Source organism: Neophocaena asiaeorientalis, unplaced genomic scaffold, assembly GCF_003031525.2.
Source record: "Neophocaena asiaeorientalis asiaeorientalis breed wild unplaced genomic scaffold, Neophocaena_asiaeorientalis_V1.1 scaffold148, whole genome shotgun sequence".
NCBI classification, from domain to species: Eukaryota; Metazoa; Chordata; class Mammalia; order Artiodactyla; family Phocoenidae; genus Neophocaena; species Neophocaena asiaeorientalis.
This window is the reverse complement of record NW_020174050.1, coordinates 7,775,959-7,793,499: the sequence shown is the minus strand read 5'-3', so window position 1 is coordinate 7,793,499 and position 17,541 is coordinate 7,775,959. Positions and strand designations below refer to the sequence as shown.

The 17,541-nt window shown below is 48.0% G+C and overlaps 1 protein-coding gene across 1 annotated transcript in view; it reads right to left on the bottom strand.

Annotated features, from left to right (window-relative positions):
* Positions 1 to 5,207, bottom strand: part of PRDM8 (PR/SET domain 8) — a 6,512-nt gene extending 1,305 nt beyond the window's left edge. Inside the window, 4 exon segments of the mRNA XM_024754154.1 lie at positions 1 to 814; positions 1,231 to 1,462; positions 2,457 to 2,677; positions 4,952 to 5,207. Coding sequence (XP_024609922.1) covers positions 1 to 814; positions 1,231 to 1,462; positions 2,457 to 2,675 — 1,265 coding nt within the window. The 5' untranslated portion in view covers positions 2,676 to 2,677; positions 4,952 to 5,207.
* Positions 5,208 to 17,541: the final 12,334 nt, after the last annotated feature.

Sequence of the window (17,541 nt, the reverse complement as noted above, 5' to 3'; positions counted from 1 at the left end):
GCCACGGGCGTGGAGGAGCCGCCGCCGCCCGCGTCCTGCTCCTCGGCGGCCATGCTCCCGCCGTCGGCGCCCGCCTCCTCCTGCACACCGGCCGCTCGGGCCGCCTTCTTCACCTCCACGAAGGCGCTGCGCTTCGCCTCGCCTGTCTCCGGGCTGGGCGGCGCGAACAGGCGGCTGTTCTCTTCCAGGCCGAAGTAGCTGCCCGAGGCGCGGTACTGTTGGGGCGTGCACACCAGGTCCTCCTTGGAGGCGGGCGGGGGCCGCTCGGCGAAGCGGCCCCTGCCCGCCACCAGCCCCGCGCCGCCGCCGCCGCCCTCCGCCGCCTCCTCCGGGAATTTCCTCTTCCCTTTGCCCACGCCTGCGGCGTTGCCGTCGGGACTCAGCTCCGCCCCCTGGTGGTCGCTGCAGCCGCTGAGGCTCCTCACTGGGGAGCAGCTGCTGGCTCCCCCGGAGTTCTCCAGCTCCCGCGCCAAGTTGTGAAAGTCCGTGGACGGCTTCGCGCTGCTGCCGCCGCCGCCCGCCGCAGGCGGGTTACCGCCCTCGGGGGAGGGGGCCGGGTAGTGGTGGACCGGGCCGGCTTTGCAGAACTTGGGGCTGGGACCCAAGGGTGCCTCCTGCGGCTGCGACGGCTGCTGGTCCTTGCCACCGCCGCCGCCCCCGTGATCCTTGGTGCCCACGCCGCTGCCTTGCTCCTCTCGGGGGCTCACATCAACGCTGTGAAGTCTCTTGGGGCAGCGGAAGCGCAGATGCGCCACATAGGGAAACTCAAACTGGAAACGTTGGCTGCATTCCAGGCATGTGTAAGGGGACGACCCTGCTTAGTGAGCAAACACCACATACACACAATTGCGCGCGCGCGCACACACACACACACACACACACACACACACCACATGATTACTCAGCATCGTTTCTAGGCCAGTTTGCCATCACCCCCTTCACAAAGCCACCTTCGCTTCTCAGGGCCTGAGTGCCTGAGTACAGAACATCGTGAAAGACCCGATCTAACTTTCCCTCATGATTTGAGGGGAGTGCAGTCATTAAGCCAAGCGTGCCCCGAGTTATCCTCACCTAGCTGTCCCAGCTTCATTCCGGACTATATCTCAGAAGCTCCCTATGAGGCACTCCAAGGGAGGAAAGGCGCGCCGAGGCGCCAGAGTGAGCCCCGCCGCTCCCTGCGTCGCTCCCCCGCTAGCTAAGGGCCCAGACGCAGGTCGAGAGCCAACCTACCATTCATTTTGCTGTGGGATCTAGAGGGGCAGAGCAAGAGTAACTCAGTCAGTTCTTTCCCGTACCAAACTAATAACTCCTCATCTTTGGCAATCCTGCGGAGAGAGCGGTAAAACAGCTGTCCGTTTTTTATGTAGGCTTCAAGGTTCTGCTCTTCTTTATCTCTGGCTGATTGGACCAAACGCAGCCACATCAGACCTTCTGAGGAACCATTCGCCGCTGAGGTGTCTACCTACAGTTTAGAAAAAAGAAAGAATACAAGAAGGAAGGGGATGAGGGAGGGAAACTCTTGTGAGAGAATGAAGCCACAGGAGCCAGGGCCATTTCCTCTGTTATTCTTTCCCAAAGAATTATCTGAGGTCAAGCTTCCAAAAACTTGACCCGAGTTAACAGCCATCCTCGTGTTTGTGGCCGGCAGGCAAGATAATGTTCCTAGAAAGCTGCATCAATTATGTAGATTATTTAAGTCATCGTATATTGGTTGAACACCAAATTAGCAAATTTCTTCTTACAATTCAAATTAGTGTTAACCTCTTGAGAATTGATTGCTAATTTATATCACGTTGCAAAAGTATGGGGAATTTTCTTTGTTTTAGAAGTAAAAAGCAGGCTTAGGTTTTAAAAATTATTCTGTGGCATTCACTCATCTTCCTAATTTTGGCTTAAACAATCAATAGTTCTTTGTAAAGAAAGAATAGGAAGTGAGAGGACTTTTCACACTCAAACATATGACTTTAATGATGTTTCATTGTCAAAACATTTACATTTTTATTTAAATACAAACTCTAGGCACTAGCTAGCTTAACCAGAAAGAGTAATATTCCAGGGAACAAGAGGCCTCTGGGATTGGAAGGCAAATGCACCCAATATTTATAATAAAAGTACTTATAGCAAGTACTTAGTATGCAAACAGCCTCAACCCTAGTGAAACCTCCCAAAATGTTAAGGAAGTGGTGTTCATCTCCAGGAAAGCCCAGAATTGAGGCACTGATTTAGACATATCTGGCATTCAAAATCAATTTTTGTCACTTATTTTGGAAAACCAGTTGACAATACTTCTGAGTTTAATTTTCCTTTTCTAATTTTTGGTGTGTAAAATAGAATGGCACGTATCATTGCATTTTCTACATTCAGAACCTGTCTCAGCTTGCCATTAGAATGATTCTTAGTCCATTTTCAAAAGGATATTACCTTCATAACCCTACACAGCATCGGCCAAGACTTACCCGGAAGATATAAGGGACCGTTCTCTTGTCGGTGGACTTGAGAGCTATGAAAGCTATGCTGTCGTACAGGGAAGTATGGCTCAGGACGCAGGGACCGAATATAGCATTCTCAGGGATGTCGCAGGTGGTGTAAACGCTGGTAAAAATATCTGTCAGACATTGTTGGACAGCTTTGGCATCTCCATCCCAGATGCCTCTCTGGATGCCCGAATCCTCCATCACTGAAGACAGATACACAGGACAATTGAAACGAGTTACATTACTCCTTTTGCCTCTCTGAATCCAGGCAGAACGTTTTGACTACTAGACAGATTTTTCTTGAATTCGCCTGGTTTTTGCATCGCTCTTATTTCAAAAATAAAGCCAATGGCAGATTAAATCTGGCATATTACAAAGATGCCAATGAAGAGTACTTTCTTTTCCTTTAAAAATTATAAAAAAAAATTGTGATGGGGGAGCTCAGAGCGGACTGACTGCTAGAGAGAAAGAAAAACTGGGCTAGGAAAGAGAAGATCGCTTTTTTCATTACCTTGGGGGAGGATGGGGGGAGGGAGAAAGAAGGGAAGAACAATAGGATTTTTTACTAGCCTATAGACTTTCCAGACTGAGAGAAACTTCTAACCCTTGGGAGAAAGCTCCTCTCTTCTACTCTTATGTATTGAACTGGGCGCCGGGGAGCTGATTTTATTCTATTTTTTCTTCCAAAGAGGGGAGCAGCATTTGCGAGCAGGCGGAGACAGCAGAGCATGGCGAATGGATTTCAAGTAGAGTGTCAGGGCCACTGATTCCATGTCAGCTAACCTTTCTCTGCAGCCTACAAGAGGGGACGTGTGTCTGCTCATTTCCATAATCCAACACTGTCCCTCCGAGGGCTTTCATTAAAAGCAGCAAGCAGAGGTAATTATTTTTTTCTCGACACGCTTATTTATGGATAAGGGTGAATCCCAGTTACCTTGTTAGACAAGGGGGTGGATAGAGTCGCATGTGCCTCATGAAGTGTGCAGGTATAAGGCAGGACTGAAGGGTCCCCAGTCTGAAATACCGCGTGTGTCATGATTGGTAAATGCTCACTCCCCCAGATAGGACCTTGTCTGGGCAAGAGGGGGCAGCCCCGCTTGAGTAGACCTCGGTGGGCTCTCCAGCTGTTTAATCCGCAGTAATTCAGAAAGTGATGCCCCGATGGAGAGCTCTCTATTATTAAGCTGTCATAAGGAGACATTTTCCTTTCTTTGCCACTGGACACCCCCCCCACACACACAAGACTTATCATTAAACAAACAAACAAACAAAACATATTTAAATTTTAAAGTGGCTTTAAACTAACTGCATTGTTTACTCTTTCTGACTGATTAAGAGATTCCTCCAAGTTGTTTTTTTCCCTAATAACGTCTCCATAGGCAGTTATTTAAGTATGTTTTGTACAATTTAAGTAGCAGGAAAGGGAAACCTAATTTTTTTCCTCAGAAGCTGTTCTTCATGGAATAATATTAGTCATGTTCATTTTTATCTTAATGTCTATTAACCAATTAATCTTGCAAATGTGATTACAAGGTAGTGCTTTTATTTATTTTTTTTCTTTCCAGCTAACAGAGCATGAAACTTTGGTCAGCCTCTTTTCCATTCACTCTGCTGCATCCCCCAAATGTCAAGTATGGGCTGTATATGCCAGGCAGGAATAAGAGAAATTATCCATACAGTAGAAACTTATAACTTTATTATGCTACAGCATCTATCCCTGGGCATTTTACCCAACACAAGGTGGCCCTTCTGATTCCAACTGCAAATTTAAATACATTTTAAAAAATCCCTCAGAATCTCTCAGAACCTCCTTTTCAACGGAATCCTATTCTCTCCTTTTCAATTTCCTCAATTCAGCATTTTATGCTCCAATTTTTCTCTTCCTTTTAAAAGTCTCTTTCACACAAGCGTTTCATTGTGCCGAGAGGTCGCCCCGTCACTTCGGGCAACAGCAGGGACCAATCATTAAAATGCAGTTCTACCTAACAATACGGTGAAAAGATCCTCGCTACGCCGCGCTAATAGGGGTTCGCGTCGCCACGGCGGCCGCCACGAGCCTCGAGTCGGTCACAATACAGCTGGGCGAGAGCCTGGGCTCTGCCGCCCGCGCGCGGTCGCCTTTGCCACCTAACCTTTCACAGTTCTGCATCCACCTCTAAGCCCGGGTTCTCAGACGCCCGGGGGATCCTCCCAGAGCCCGCTGGGCTCGCAGAAAGCCGTCGCTGCCGCCGGCCGCTCGCCCTCCCCCGTAGGCAGGCATTGTCTGGCGGCCGCGCTCTCCCCAGTCGCTGGCTTCTTCGCCAAAGGGCTCTCCACCCCTCCTCCCTTTGTATAACCCTATTGGCAGTAGAGATCCCGTCAATAATTACCCACCCCCCTTTCTGGATAATGAGAAGACGGAGGACAAAATGTTCCACTCTCCCCACCAAACCTGCCTTCCTCCCATCCTCCTCTCCCATCAATGCAAATAGACTTACCAGGAATAAGGTCAGGATCAAATCGCCCAAATAAGGCCACCTGGAACCGGGAGATGCAATCGAGTGTTTCTTTTGCCTACTGTATCAATGTACTTCCATGTCAAGAGGTGTTGGTGTTGCTGTCTTGTAGGCTCTGCCTAAAGAGAGGAGAGAGAGATGGAGAGACGTGGAGAGAGAAATGAGGGGAGAGGGAGAGAGAGAGAGAGAGAGAGAGAGAGAGAGAGAGAGTTGTACAGATGGACCCGATGCAGTGACTGACTGGCACGCAGACACACACTTTTTGTTTGCTGCACATAATCTGCCCAATGACGCGTGACAGCCCACGTCCCCTCCCTTTAACTCTTTGCTGGTCTGGGCGCTCCCTACGGCGGCGCCGCCTGCCTGGAAACCTCTCCGGCCTGCCCTCGCCCCGCAGCCCCGAGCGCTTTCGCCAAGTGGCAACGCCTCTCCGAGTGCGGCCCGGCCCGCCTCCTCCTAAAGCCTCGGCCCTCTGAGAGTGGTGGTGGTGGTGGTGGGAATCAGTTTTGGGGTCGGAAAGGGAAGTACCAAAAGACCTGGAGAGGGCCTTTTCCCGTTTCGCTTGGCACCTGGAGAACCTCTGGCAGACAGCTGGCCACTCAGCGCGCGCACGGATCCCGCGCGCATTGCCTGAGTCTGAGTTCTGTGAAGGGAAAGGGGGCTGCGGTTTAGCCCCGAGGGATTCTCTGGCCCTCCAGCCGCGGCTGACACGAGCAGTTAGTTGCCTGGGGGTGATAAACCGGCGTCAGCTCTCTCCAGGAGCGCTCACACTACCAAGCCCTCACGAGCAAGATTCAGAAAGGGTGCGCTCTGGTGAGAACTTGGCTCAGTCTTTCCTTGAACACGGAGATGGGTAAGAGGGATGGGGTAGGGACGCCGCCAGACCTCCGAAAGGGATTTACAAGGGTCTTTTGGTCCCAGCACACACTTACCTGGGCGGGGGAAGGGGTGAGAAGGGGACTGGTGGGAAAAACCCAGGTTACGGGACTCAAGCTTTTCAGGCTCTTCCGCCTTCAGCCTGGAGCGTTCTGCATAATCCCCAAGGGGGTCCCTTGCCGGGGAGGCAGGTAGTCTAAGACCCCCCAGGGGTGGGAAGTGTGAGTTAAAGTAAAAATTATTACCGAGATGGGCTCCGGAGAGCTTTTCACGTCCAGCAGGTGGTGGAAGAGTGAATGGAGTGGCTGACGCCGTCTCGGGAGCCTCGTTTGTGCGCTAAGCCACTTAGAGGCGCTGGCTGGCCCCTTTAGCGCAGCAGTTGATGCTAATGACTTGAGGTCTTTAACAGCCTGAAAGTTGACTCCTTCAACAGGGGCCCGCAACACATTTTCGCTGGGGGATCTCGGGGTTCATTTTCGACATTTAACTCTCTGCTCCTAAGGGAAGAAAGACCTTTGAGTGGTATAGACAGTCCCACTCCTTCAGCCTCATCCACAACACCACTACGTTGAAGAGGGCAATCAGTTAGCTTTAGGATAAATCGGACGTGTAGCCGCTACAGTGGACAAAGCAGAACCACGACTTGAGAAGACAGCCTAGTTTTTAGCCAGTGTTTAAATAAGGTAAGTGGATTGGGGGTTGGCAAAGAGCAGCCTAAAAGGAAAAGGTGTGTGCAATGTTACTCTGATGCTCCTGTAGCTCAGAGACCTCCCTCTGGAACCCAGTGAGGCAACCAGGCACGGAGCGCCTTTCTTCGCTGGCGCCTACCATACAAGGAAGCCTGGAAAGGATTTTGCAGAGGAGAAAAAAAAAGAAAAAAGTGCGAGGAATGGGCTTCCCTGGTGGCACAGTGGTTGAGATAAAAAAAAAAAAAAAAAAAAGTGCGAGGAATTTCCCACCAAATTCTCCTTTCTCTCTCTCTGCCTCCCTCCCACCTTGTGTCTCTCTCTCTCTCCCTCCCCTTCTCTTTTCATCTGGCCCCCACATAAGTTCTGAGTCCTTCTGACCAGACAGAGCTGTTGTCTAGGATTAAGCTGGGACTTGGAGAAAGAAGGGTTGCAAAATCCCCATATACTAGGAAGTAAAGGAAGAATTCTCCCTTAAATGTTCAGGATAGCTATTGAGTTTTCAAAGAAACCTTCTCAAACTACAGTTGTCTTTTATCTTAACATATCATTTCTCTTATGCACACGTGCACACTTTAAAATAGTTTGCTCAAGGTCAACTCATGTAAGGACCAAAGCTTAATGCTGAGGGCTCTCACATGTCTCTATATAAGAATCTGCAAGGTATTTAGCCACCAGTTGGCTTATACCTGGATGCTCCATTCATTACTCCCCCCATCTCACTCACACACATGCATTCCCCCATCACTTGTTTAAAGAAAGGGTGATGGGGTTAGAAATGTCATAAGAATTGCCTCAAACATCTGAAAAATAACTTGCAGTGTTGAAGAATTCAATTAAGTGAATTCAGAGAAGGAAAGAGTAAGGGCAGGTGACACACAGGTATAAACAACAGCAAATTAAGATACAGAAGTAGCCATAAGAGGGTTGTGGTCCCTTAGAAACTACAGCAAAGGTGTGTGTGTGGACAGGGGGGAGGAGTGCTGTGTCTTCGAACCTAATTCCTAAACTTAGACCGAAACACTCCTTAGGGCCTTCTTTTGCTTTTTGTTTGTTTGATTGTTTTTGTTTTTAAAAGAGAACAGGAAGTTTGCCTTTCCCAGGAAAAGTCATCAGTCCATGCATAGACACTTTTAAAAAATCCTCTTACATATTGTAAATTTAAAAGCATCCACCCCAGAATATAAGCGTTCTGGAAAACCTTAAAATCTAAATGGCAGGCATTTTTCTTTTCCCTGGCCTTTCTTTTCTTAAATATAAAGGGTACTTAGACTATGTCTCCTTTGAGGTACTGAAACCTAGACTCCAATTTGTATAAAATAACAGATGTTTCTGGTACTGAAATTGGGGGTGAGGGAGCTTGACTTTTCAAATCTCAAGCTAGAAAATAACTAAGATTCTATATATCAAAGAGGGGAGAGATGTATTGAGAATCTGGCCATCAGATGATATTTCCTCTCAGTTTCACTTACCTGCCCCCTAATTAGACTTCCTTCCGCTGCTGATTTTAGATATAAATCCCCAGATAAAAAATTTCCTACATTTTATGAATCCAACCAACTCTTTGTCTTATGTATTAAATGATTCACACAACAACCACAAACCCACAAATATAGGTAAGAGCAAGTTTGAAATTCCTACTTTGAGGGTTTCCCAGTACTTTAAGGGATACACATTTCGTTAAGTAATATAAATGGTCTAAATGAAAATTGCTAATTGGAGGTAAATAAAATCTACAGATTACTTTTATTTTTTTTAGAAATTTATGGGCTAAAATGGTGCATAAGCCACTTTGAAATCATTCTGCATTATTTCTTACTGGAATTCACTGGTACTAAATGAAGAGTTGAGGCATTTATTCAGCCTAAAACAATACTATAAAGATGCATCTCGGTCAATAGTTTTATATAATTCACATGGAACAATGGGTTTATGCATATATTTGGAGCTCTTTTCCCTGGGATTTTATTTCCAATTAAATGATTAGAGAGATGACTATGAAGAGTGAAGGTATTTTTGCCTTGCCCCACTCTTGCAGTTACGGCAAAAAATACATGTGTAGACAACTGCAGTATTGTTTTAGAAGAGAAGGCTGGAGAGAGGTTGATGAATGATTCCCGAGGTGGTGCCTTTTACGACCTAAGTGAGAGGATGGAGAAAGGGTAAGAAAGGAAATCTGATTCTTGAGAGCATTAGAATGGAAATGTCATTTCTCCTCCCAGGGGAGAGAAAAGGGCCCCAAATATCTCAACTTCTGTAATAGGAAGCAGGTAAAGTCTCTACTACGAATAACTCACTCAGAAGGATTATTACTTTATAAGAATGAAAACACGTTATTTTTCTTTCTCTATCACTTTCTAGGTCCTGGCTCATCCCCCTCTAACCGTATCACCAAAGCACTACAGCAGCAAAGGCTCAGTGAATATATATATATATATCACACACACACACACACACACACACACACACACATATATATAATATTATATATATTTACACACTGGAAGACAAGAGGATGCCAAAGAAGCAGAGAGATGGTGGAGACATTTTCCTAAACTTATGAATTTCCTACAGGGAAGTCTCTGGAAGGGGCTATGAGGAGATTGGGGAAGGCAGAGAAAGGAGCTTCATGGAGGGGTGTTGCATTGCCCTAGCCTCACCAAGGAGGGTAAGGAACTTCCTAAGGGATGACTTAGAGGCAAGAAGAGGCAGACTTGCTGAGCTGGATAATGGTTTACAGGGATGGGGAGGGGGCACTTTGTTTTTTATAAGTATTCATGGCAATTTCAGTATGGGTCTGTTCCTCACCAAGAGTTACAGTTGGTTCAATAGGTCATAAATGGTTTCCCGGGCTCATTCTTGGACAGCCAGAAACTCAAAGGATGGATAATTTTGTAGCCTGTGAGGAGGGACTCCAGGTTTCCAACTGCAGGGATCATTATTCCTGACTCACATTTTTCTCTTTTCAGCTTTTCCTCTTTCTCAATAAATGGTAACTGTTCTTAATCCTGCTGCTACTAAAGCTATCATCATTATAGTTATAACCTACATTTCTCAAGTTTAAAACCTTCTCTCTGAGGGATCTCAAATTCCACTTGCCCTTCCTTTTGTTGGAGTTCAGCTTCAAGCTGAATAGCCTTTGAAAGCTTTGTGTAATTCATTTTCTCTCCTGGATCTAAGTTGTAGTCAGCTGGCTTAATGGCTTCTGTGAATGACTTCCAGCAGGGCAAGCAAACTGTGGTAATATTGAAGGCAACTACTACAGATCTGAGACCAATGCCTCATGTTCACCTATGTGAATGTAACCTGTGAACCAGATCTAATATGCAGCATCCTGACCCCCTGGATTCTCCCAGATTTTATACCCCTCCCCAGATGAATATCTAGAGATCTAGCAAGGAATTTTCTGTCAAATCCTCAGGTTACAAAGTCCTTCCCAGAATCATACACACAGCCCTTGAATGTATCTTAGTAGGAGGAGTAGGGTAGGAGGAAGGAAATGTAGACAGAGCATAGTCAGCCCCTCTGAGCCTCTCTCTCTCTGGGCCAGGCTTTCCAGGCAGACAGGGGACCAAGGGGTGTCTAGCAGTCTCAAATTGGAGGGAACATCAGATTTTGAGAAGACTGACTCTAGTCTTTAGTAATGTCACCAAGTTGAGAGGCTCTACATCAAATTTTCTTTCCACAGCCAGGAGAAGGGGCATGATCACAGTACCCAGTAGAACCTGAGTTCCACCTCTTTTCCTCTTTATTTTAGGGTGAGTGTAATTCCTGAGTTAAAGGAGAGGTGCTTATTGAAATAGTGGGTTCATACTAGGCAGATTCGACTCCCTGGAACCTGGTCGAAGCTAGCCCTCTAAAATATGGACTTAGATTGTAAATTGGGCTGCTGGGGGATGAGCAACATTCTCTCCTGGGAAGGGGGCCTAGTCAGAATGCACACATGCCCGGGACTTTCGAGCTCAGAATCTGTCCATGGCATACTTTCCTGAAGCCTGAGGAGAGAGACATCTGATTTTCTCTAAGGAAAAGAGAGGCAAAAAAGAAAAGGAATGAAAAGGCTTGGAGGAGTAGATATCAATCAGTGACCACAACACTGATGATTCCCATTTCTTTGTTAGAGCCTTGGAAATAGTTTCATTTTTTCCACAAACTATGTTCTCATACCCAAACTGCTACCTGGTCATCTTGCAAATTGGATTGAGTGAAAATTATCTTTTATGATTTCAGTTCAAATTAATTGCAGGTATTCCATGATTTAATCCAGGGGTATTAATCTAGCATCAATGGGGGAATGTCTCCCCAAATATTATATGGAAGGCCTATAGCTTTTAACAGATTTGCATAAGCTCTAAAAAACTACCAGAGTAGGCTTTCTTCAATTCTAATACTTGGAGAAGTGGTCTCTTAAGGAATTCAAAGATCAGCTTGTCACAAACAACCGTAATAACAACACTACTATAAACAATATTGTATACACATTACAAAGTGGCAAAAATAATAGGCAGGCGGATTGAAACTTATATTTGTTCTCTTGTACCTAGTTATTGAAAAGCCAATTCCCACATTGATTTGTTAGTCTTCTGGTGATGTAATATAAAGGTAAGCAAGATATAATTAATAATGTCCTCTAAAGTTTTAAGGAAAATCCATATTTTTAAAATAAATAATATCCAGAATTGTCAAACAAATCATTCACAAAATCCTAAGAAGAATAAACATATTGACTTTAAAGACCTGAATGTTCACTTTCCTGAAGACCTAGAATTCAATTTAGGTCTGAACAATTTTATACCTGATCAGACGTGGTTGTGTGTGTGTGTGTGTGTGTGTGTGTGTGTGTATTACAGAGAGAGATTTTTCTTGGCTGCATATCTACAAAGCAGTCACTTCTCCTTGTTGCATGTTTTCATGTAAGATGGTTTTGAGAAAATGTGTGAAGTCATATAGGAGAGCAATTGGTCTTGGAGAAGCAAAACAATAGAGTTCTAAAGAATATATTTTATACATATGATTTTAGTAACAAGTACCTTGTGTATGTGATCAGATGCCTCATAGCATTATCTACACGCTAGAGTCAGTTTACCTGAGGCACTAGGAAGTCAACGTTTCCAGGGATCCTCTGAACTTGGGAAAATGTCCTGGGGAAAGTCAATGCTCTGAGAGTGGGGTCGGTTCCATTTCTTACCTGGGGGACTGAATTAGTTCTTCTATCCCTAAAGTCACTGACAGCTGAGTTTGGGCCCAACGTTTGGGCCTCAAAGCAAGGCAGGGAAGTGCTTGCTAGCCGCAGACCATTCCTGATGTCTGGATCTCCTGTGTCTATGTCTCAGTAGAGCTAAGGGTACAGAGAAGGCCAAATGACAGAGACGGGCTTAGATGTGGGCTAAGGAGGTCTCCCTGCGAGAGATCCAGGGAGGGCATTACCCGGACAGTATCACAAAGGGCAGACAACACTCCCACTACATTTGAGATGAGTCATCAAGGAGTGACACTTGGACAGGACCTGGGAGGAACCAAACAAGCCTTCAGCGGAGGGTTACTCTTTTAGAAACAGCGCTAGCAAACCAGGAACGTGGGGCAAGAAGAAGCCATGCAGCGCTCTCAGCGCGCGGCAGACACCCCCTGGACTAAGCTGGGAGCAAGTGGAGTTAAGCTTCCTCTCCTCCAAGTTTTCCGTAGTCTCCAACCTCCTACCGCCTCCACGGAATTAGTGCCAACTCTGGCCTCCTGCAAGCGACTGCTTTCCGTGTGGAAAGGCTTCCCGAGCGCTGGGCTTTCGCATACACCAGCTCCCTCCCTCCCATCCCCCAGCCCCCTGCTCTGTCCTCTTTTTTTGCCGCCCCCCTCCCCCGCCCCCCTTTCCCAGGGCACGGGGTCTGTGTTCTGATGTCTCACTAGCTGGGCTGCCAGTGACCTCTCCCAGCCTTGGATTTCCTCCTCAGGCAGGCTAAGGCTGGCAAGAGCTGCCTCCCGGGTCGCGGTAAGGACTCGGTGAGGGAACAAGGGCGAGCGCGCTTTTGAAAGCCAGTTGCTGAGCAGATGGTAAGGGATTACTTCCAAGAGCCGGGGTTAGTTTCATTTCAGCCTTGGCCATCCCAGAGAGGTCTCAATGCCTTCATTAAGGAACATTCTCAGACGTCTAGGGAACTGACCCAAGCATGACCAATAACTCAGGTTTGGGCCGCAACTCCATCAGGGCAACTACCTGTGTTCGAATCCCGGCCCGTGACGCTTGGCGGATAACTTAACCTGTCCGTGCTTCAGGCCTTCCTCTGTGAACCGAGGGTCATAAAGGCAACTCCTTTCATGAAGTTACCCTGAGGGCCGAGTTGGTATTTAGAAAGCGCAGAGAACACTGCCTGACGCACAGTAAATACCTATTTCAGTGCTGGCTACTGTTACCGTTAGTAACACTGCCTTAGCTTCTTCCTTTTCAGAAAATTTAAGAATTGTATTGTGCGCCCGCCTTCAAAGCCACTCAGTGAAGGCTGAGGATTTCTCGATGTTTCTAGGAACACCGGAAGGAGGTATTGGAGGATAAAATAAGCAGGCGGGAGGAATGCGTCCAGGTGTTCAGGAATCCCTTCTACGGCCAAAGGAAGGGCCCAAACAGACTTTACGGAAGAGCGAGCTGTTTTTGGCTGGTAGGCTGGGAGATTGGACTTCTTCTATCCCTCATCCCGGCCGTGAGTCCTTTCTTTTGACCTGGCAGCGGCGCAAGTTAGAAACGCAGGGAAGTCCGGGCACTACCACCTGATAGGGTAAGAAGCCTGTGAACGCATCGCTGATTGGCTCAAGTGCCGCGGCCAGAAAGCCAAAGCCTGGCCGGCCAGAGAAACCTGAAGCCTGGGTCGCCCGCTCCCACCAGGGCTCAGGGCCTCGGAGCGGCGCGGCCCTTCTTCTCCCTCCAAAGGCCGGGGATCAGCTGCGGCCCTCGGGAGCAGGCGGGCCCGGAGGCAGGGTGGGCATCCCTGGACCTCCCCTCCACACCGTAGCCTGGGTAGCTCTGCGGGACGGGGCGTTGCCGCCGGGGCCTCAGCCTCGCGGTCCCGCCCCGGCCCCGCCTCGCCCCAGACGCCCGCACGCGTTCTGCGCGGGGCCTTGTGGGCCGCACGGCCGACGGAGCCCAGTCTCTGGGGCGGCGCTGCCGGGCAGAGCCTTCTCCCTGGGCCCCGCCGGCTTCGCGCAGCCGCAGCCCTGGGCAGGCGCGGTTCGTTTGCCGCAGGCCTACAGTCTCACACTCTGCGAAACCTCTTGCCCGGGCAGGGACAGGTAACAGAGGTCAGTGTGGGCTCTTTCTTCTGAAGGGTCCTGGAACCAGTGGTTAAGAGGTCAAAATTTGGGATCCTGAACACTTCTGTTTGAACCCCAGGTCTGCAGTCTACTAGCTGTGTGTCTTTGAGCAAATCACCTAATCTCTCTGAGCTTTAGTTTCCTTATTTGGAGAATAGCATAAACACCATTTGTCTCATAGGGTGGCTATGAATATTGTAAAAGCAAGCCTGGGTTCAGAACCCAGCTGGACCACTAGCTTGGGTTAACTTCTCTGTTCTTCTATTTCCTGTGAAGGAAGGGGACGTGTGAACTAGCGTTAATAATACTTAACTCAAAGGGTCATAAGAATTAAATGCAATAAGCCTGTGGGAGCATTCAGTCTAGCACATAGTAAGAGCCTAAACAGTTAATTAAAGCACCTCAGTGTCTGCTACTTTGAAACGCTGAGTAAACATAATTTTTAAATCTTAGCTCTCCCAATCTTTGTATCCTCTTCAGAGAGAAGCAGAATGCAAAGGTGCATGTTGCTGTGTGGGTTGTGGTGCATACAGAATTGGGAAGAAGCAGCTTGTGGCAGTAAGGTAGGTGACACTTCTGGAAGCTGCATGCCTTTCCTTCTTGGCCTTTCCTCTTCAGTTTCTAGGGTCAAGGTAATAGAATAGGAAAGGCAGGGAAGAGGAACTTAGAACACGGAAGATGCTCAACAAATGTTTCTTGAGTAAAAAAATGGCATTTCAGATATTAATGAGGCAAGGAGTCTGTCTGAAATGGAATGGAGGACCCAGAATTGGGGTTGTCTTCCATCTCTCTGCCCCTGGCTGCCCGTAGCCATGTTAGGAGCATTTCTGTGTGACATTATGTCTTGGCTTCTGGGAGGGGAAGACACAGGGGTGACTTATCTTGGGGTGAATTAGGCCTTTAGTGGAGGGTTGGGATCTGTATATTCCCCAAAGCTTGAAAATTCAATTAAGAGTCCAGGAGCTCACATTCACAGACATCCCTTAATCATCCTTAGAGCTCAGACCCTTGCAAAGAAGGGGAGCATACGTACATCACCATATGCCTCATCACTGCCCCACTCCTTCAATACCAGTGTCTTCTGATTTTTCAGATGGAAGCACTTACATGCTTTTTTGTTTTCTATAGATAATAGGATAATGGAGGATGATGTTTTACCAGGAACTAACAGGACATTGGGGGAAACATGGCCCCAAACAGCATTCAAGACCATACCGTTCTGCTTTATTCCTGAGGGCAGGGAATACTGATGCAGCAACAGGGAATACTGATGCAGGGAATACTGATGCAGCAATACCTTATAAAACCTAAGGTATTTTATAAACTTCTGGCTCTTCTTCTGCTCTCCTCTCAGACCCTGACTAAAGCCGTGTTAGCAGAAAGGAGAATGAAATGAAATAAAACCAGTTCCTCAGTGTTTCAACACCTGCCCCCCTGCCCCCCACCCAGGGCAAAGGCAACAACTGGTGAGAAGGAGCTGCAACTTGGAAAAGATTTATTTTTCCTGGCCATAAATCTCATCCCCTTGTTCCTCTGCCCAACGAAGCATGATAAAGTCCTTTTCCATAAAGTATTCAGTATTAGAGCCACAAAGCTCCCCCAATCAGTAGCCATCTGCTTCTACCATAACTGCTGCTCCTGAAGCAGGGAAAGCAGAGCAGAGAAAGGGCACCACTGTTAGGCTGCTGGACAAATGAGGAGACTGAATAGCTTTGGTTTTCCTTGTGTATCTGTATCTATAGAGACAGGAGAAGAAAGGCCGCATTATATTGATACAACAATTGTAAAACAAAACACGGAAGAGGCATCTAAAGGGCAATATCGCATGCATCAGGGGTCTCCAGATAAAAGGGGAACTAACAGATTTATAGAAACCTTTAATTGGTTTTCAATTGGAAGCTAAAGAGGCTGGGGCGAAGCCGTGAAGAGTGGCAGAGTGCTCTCCTTCAGCCGTCTGGGAGGCGTGATCGATTTCGCGGAGGGCGAAAAGAAGAATCTGGAACCCGCCCGGTGCCTCGGCGAGGGCAGGGAACAACTCCATGAGCTTTGCTCTTGGGCCAGGGAGTTACTGATTTGATCATAATAGCAGAATCTCTCAATCGCTCTCTCTTTCTCTCTGTCTCCCTCTCTTTTTCCCTTCCTCCCACCCTCCTTCAGACTAGTAGGCAAGTGGAGAGGGAAGGAAAGGGTGCAAAAGTAAATATAACTTTATATTCCTGGAAGAAATAGACCCCAGCGTAAAGACACCAAACTTTAAACCTGTTCATGCGCTAGTAGGGAGGCCTCTTTGGAAGAAACAGGAGTCCCGCCCTCACCCTACCCCAGCCCTCTCCTCCTTTTCTAGACCCAAACAGGCAAAGCTAAAAATCACTGGAGACTCTCCACTTAATAAGGGAGAAGTCTTTGCTTGAGGCCACTGGGTTTGTCTCAGAGCGGATCTCTCCACTCTGCAGGCACCGCGCACTTTTACTTAACCCCTTTCTGCCCGGCCGGCGGCAGCCCCCATCAGCCTCTGCGGACAGCGCCCACCCACACAGCAGCCCCAGACGTCCGTCAGTCGGCTCCTAAGGCTAATTTATTGGCCCGACCCTCCATTATCTTTTTCGATTTCCTAATTAATCAAAGATAAAAGGCAATGGTGCAAATTACGATTATGAGGGAACTGGAAGACCGTTTTGAATAAAATGGAGAAGGGGAACATGATTGATTGAACGGCAGGAGAGTGGATAGTGAAACCTCAAGTGCGAGGAACAGGCCTCAGAGGGTGAAACTCTGACCCCTCCGTCTTGCTAGCTGACCCCTCCGCCTGCCCTAACACCGTCGCAACAGGACAGCCCCAAATGAGGTCACTTGTGTCCGAAGCCTTCGGAGGAAAGAGAACTGGGTTTCGTCTCGGGGGTCCAACCTCACTAGGCGCCTAACGCCTAGCTAACTCTACCCCACCCCTCCCACCATCCAACACACACACACGCACACACACACATACACACACACACACTCCGCAGCCACCCCTGAGGAATTTCAGGACTCCTGGCCGGCGATCCCATTCCACAGCAGCAGCGCCTTTTGACGGAAATGCACCCCATTATTGCGACACTGCGCCGCGTCTCAAGTCTCTCACGGTTTTCCTTCTCTTTGAATATTCCTCTAGCGAGGCTAACTCTTCGTGAAATTGCAGGAAAACAAGTCTAGTAGGTCAGAGATTGCATTTGCTCGTGTAAGGGATTAATAGAGCCCCTGTCTGATGCTGCTTTCCAGAATTACATTCGGGATTAAAAGGCAGACACGGCACGGCACACATTTTGCATTCTCTGGTGGTTGTGATTAATGTTTCCGAGGGGATTTGTACTGGGAGCTTACGGAACGTGCTCTCGGGGGTCTAATGCCCGACGACCGAGAGCAGGGACGAGCGGAGGGTCTGTGGGCACGCGCCAGATCACTGGGGGATTAGAGGGGACGTCAGATGGGCGCGCGACGCCAGGCGCCGCGGCCTTTTAGCGCCTTCCTTCCTCCACCCCATCCCAGCACAACTGCTACGGAGGACCGCAGTGAGGACTGTCCGGGAAGACGGACTTTAGGTCTTATAGGGGTCTGTGTAAGGGAAAATGCCCTCGAAGTGTCCTGACTCTGGCGTGGGAGAAGGGTGCTCAGTACCAGGCCGCTGAACTTCATACATCCCTCCAGTAAAGGGAATTACGAGCTCCGCGTTCAGGT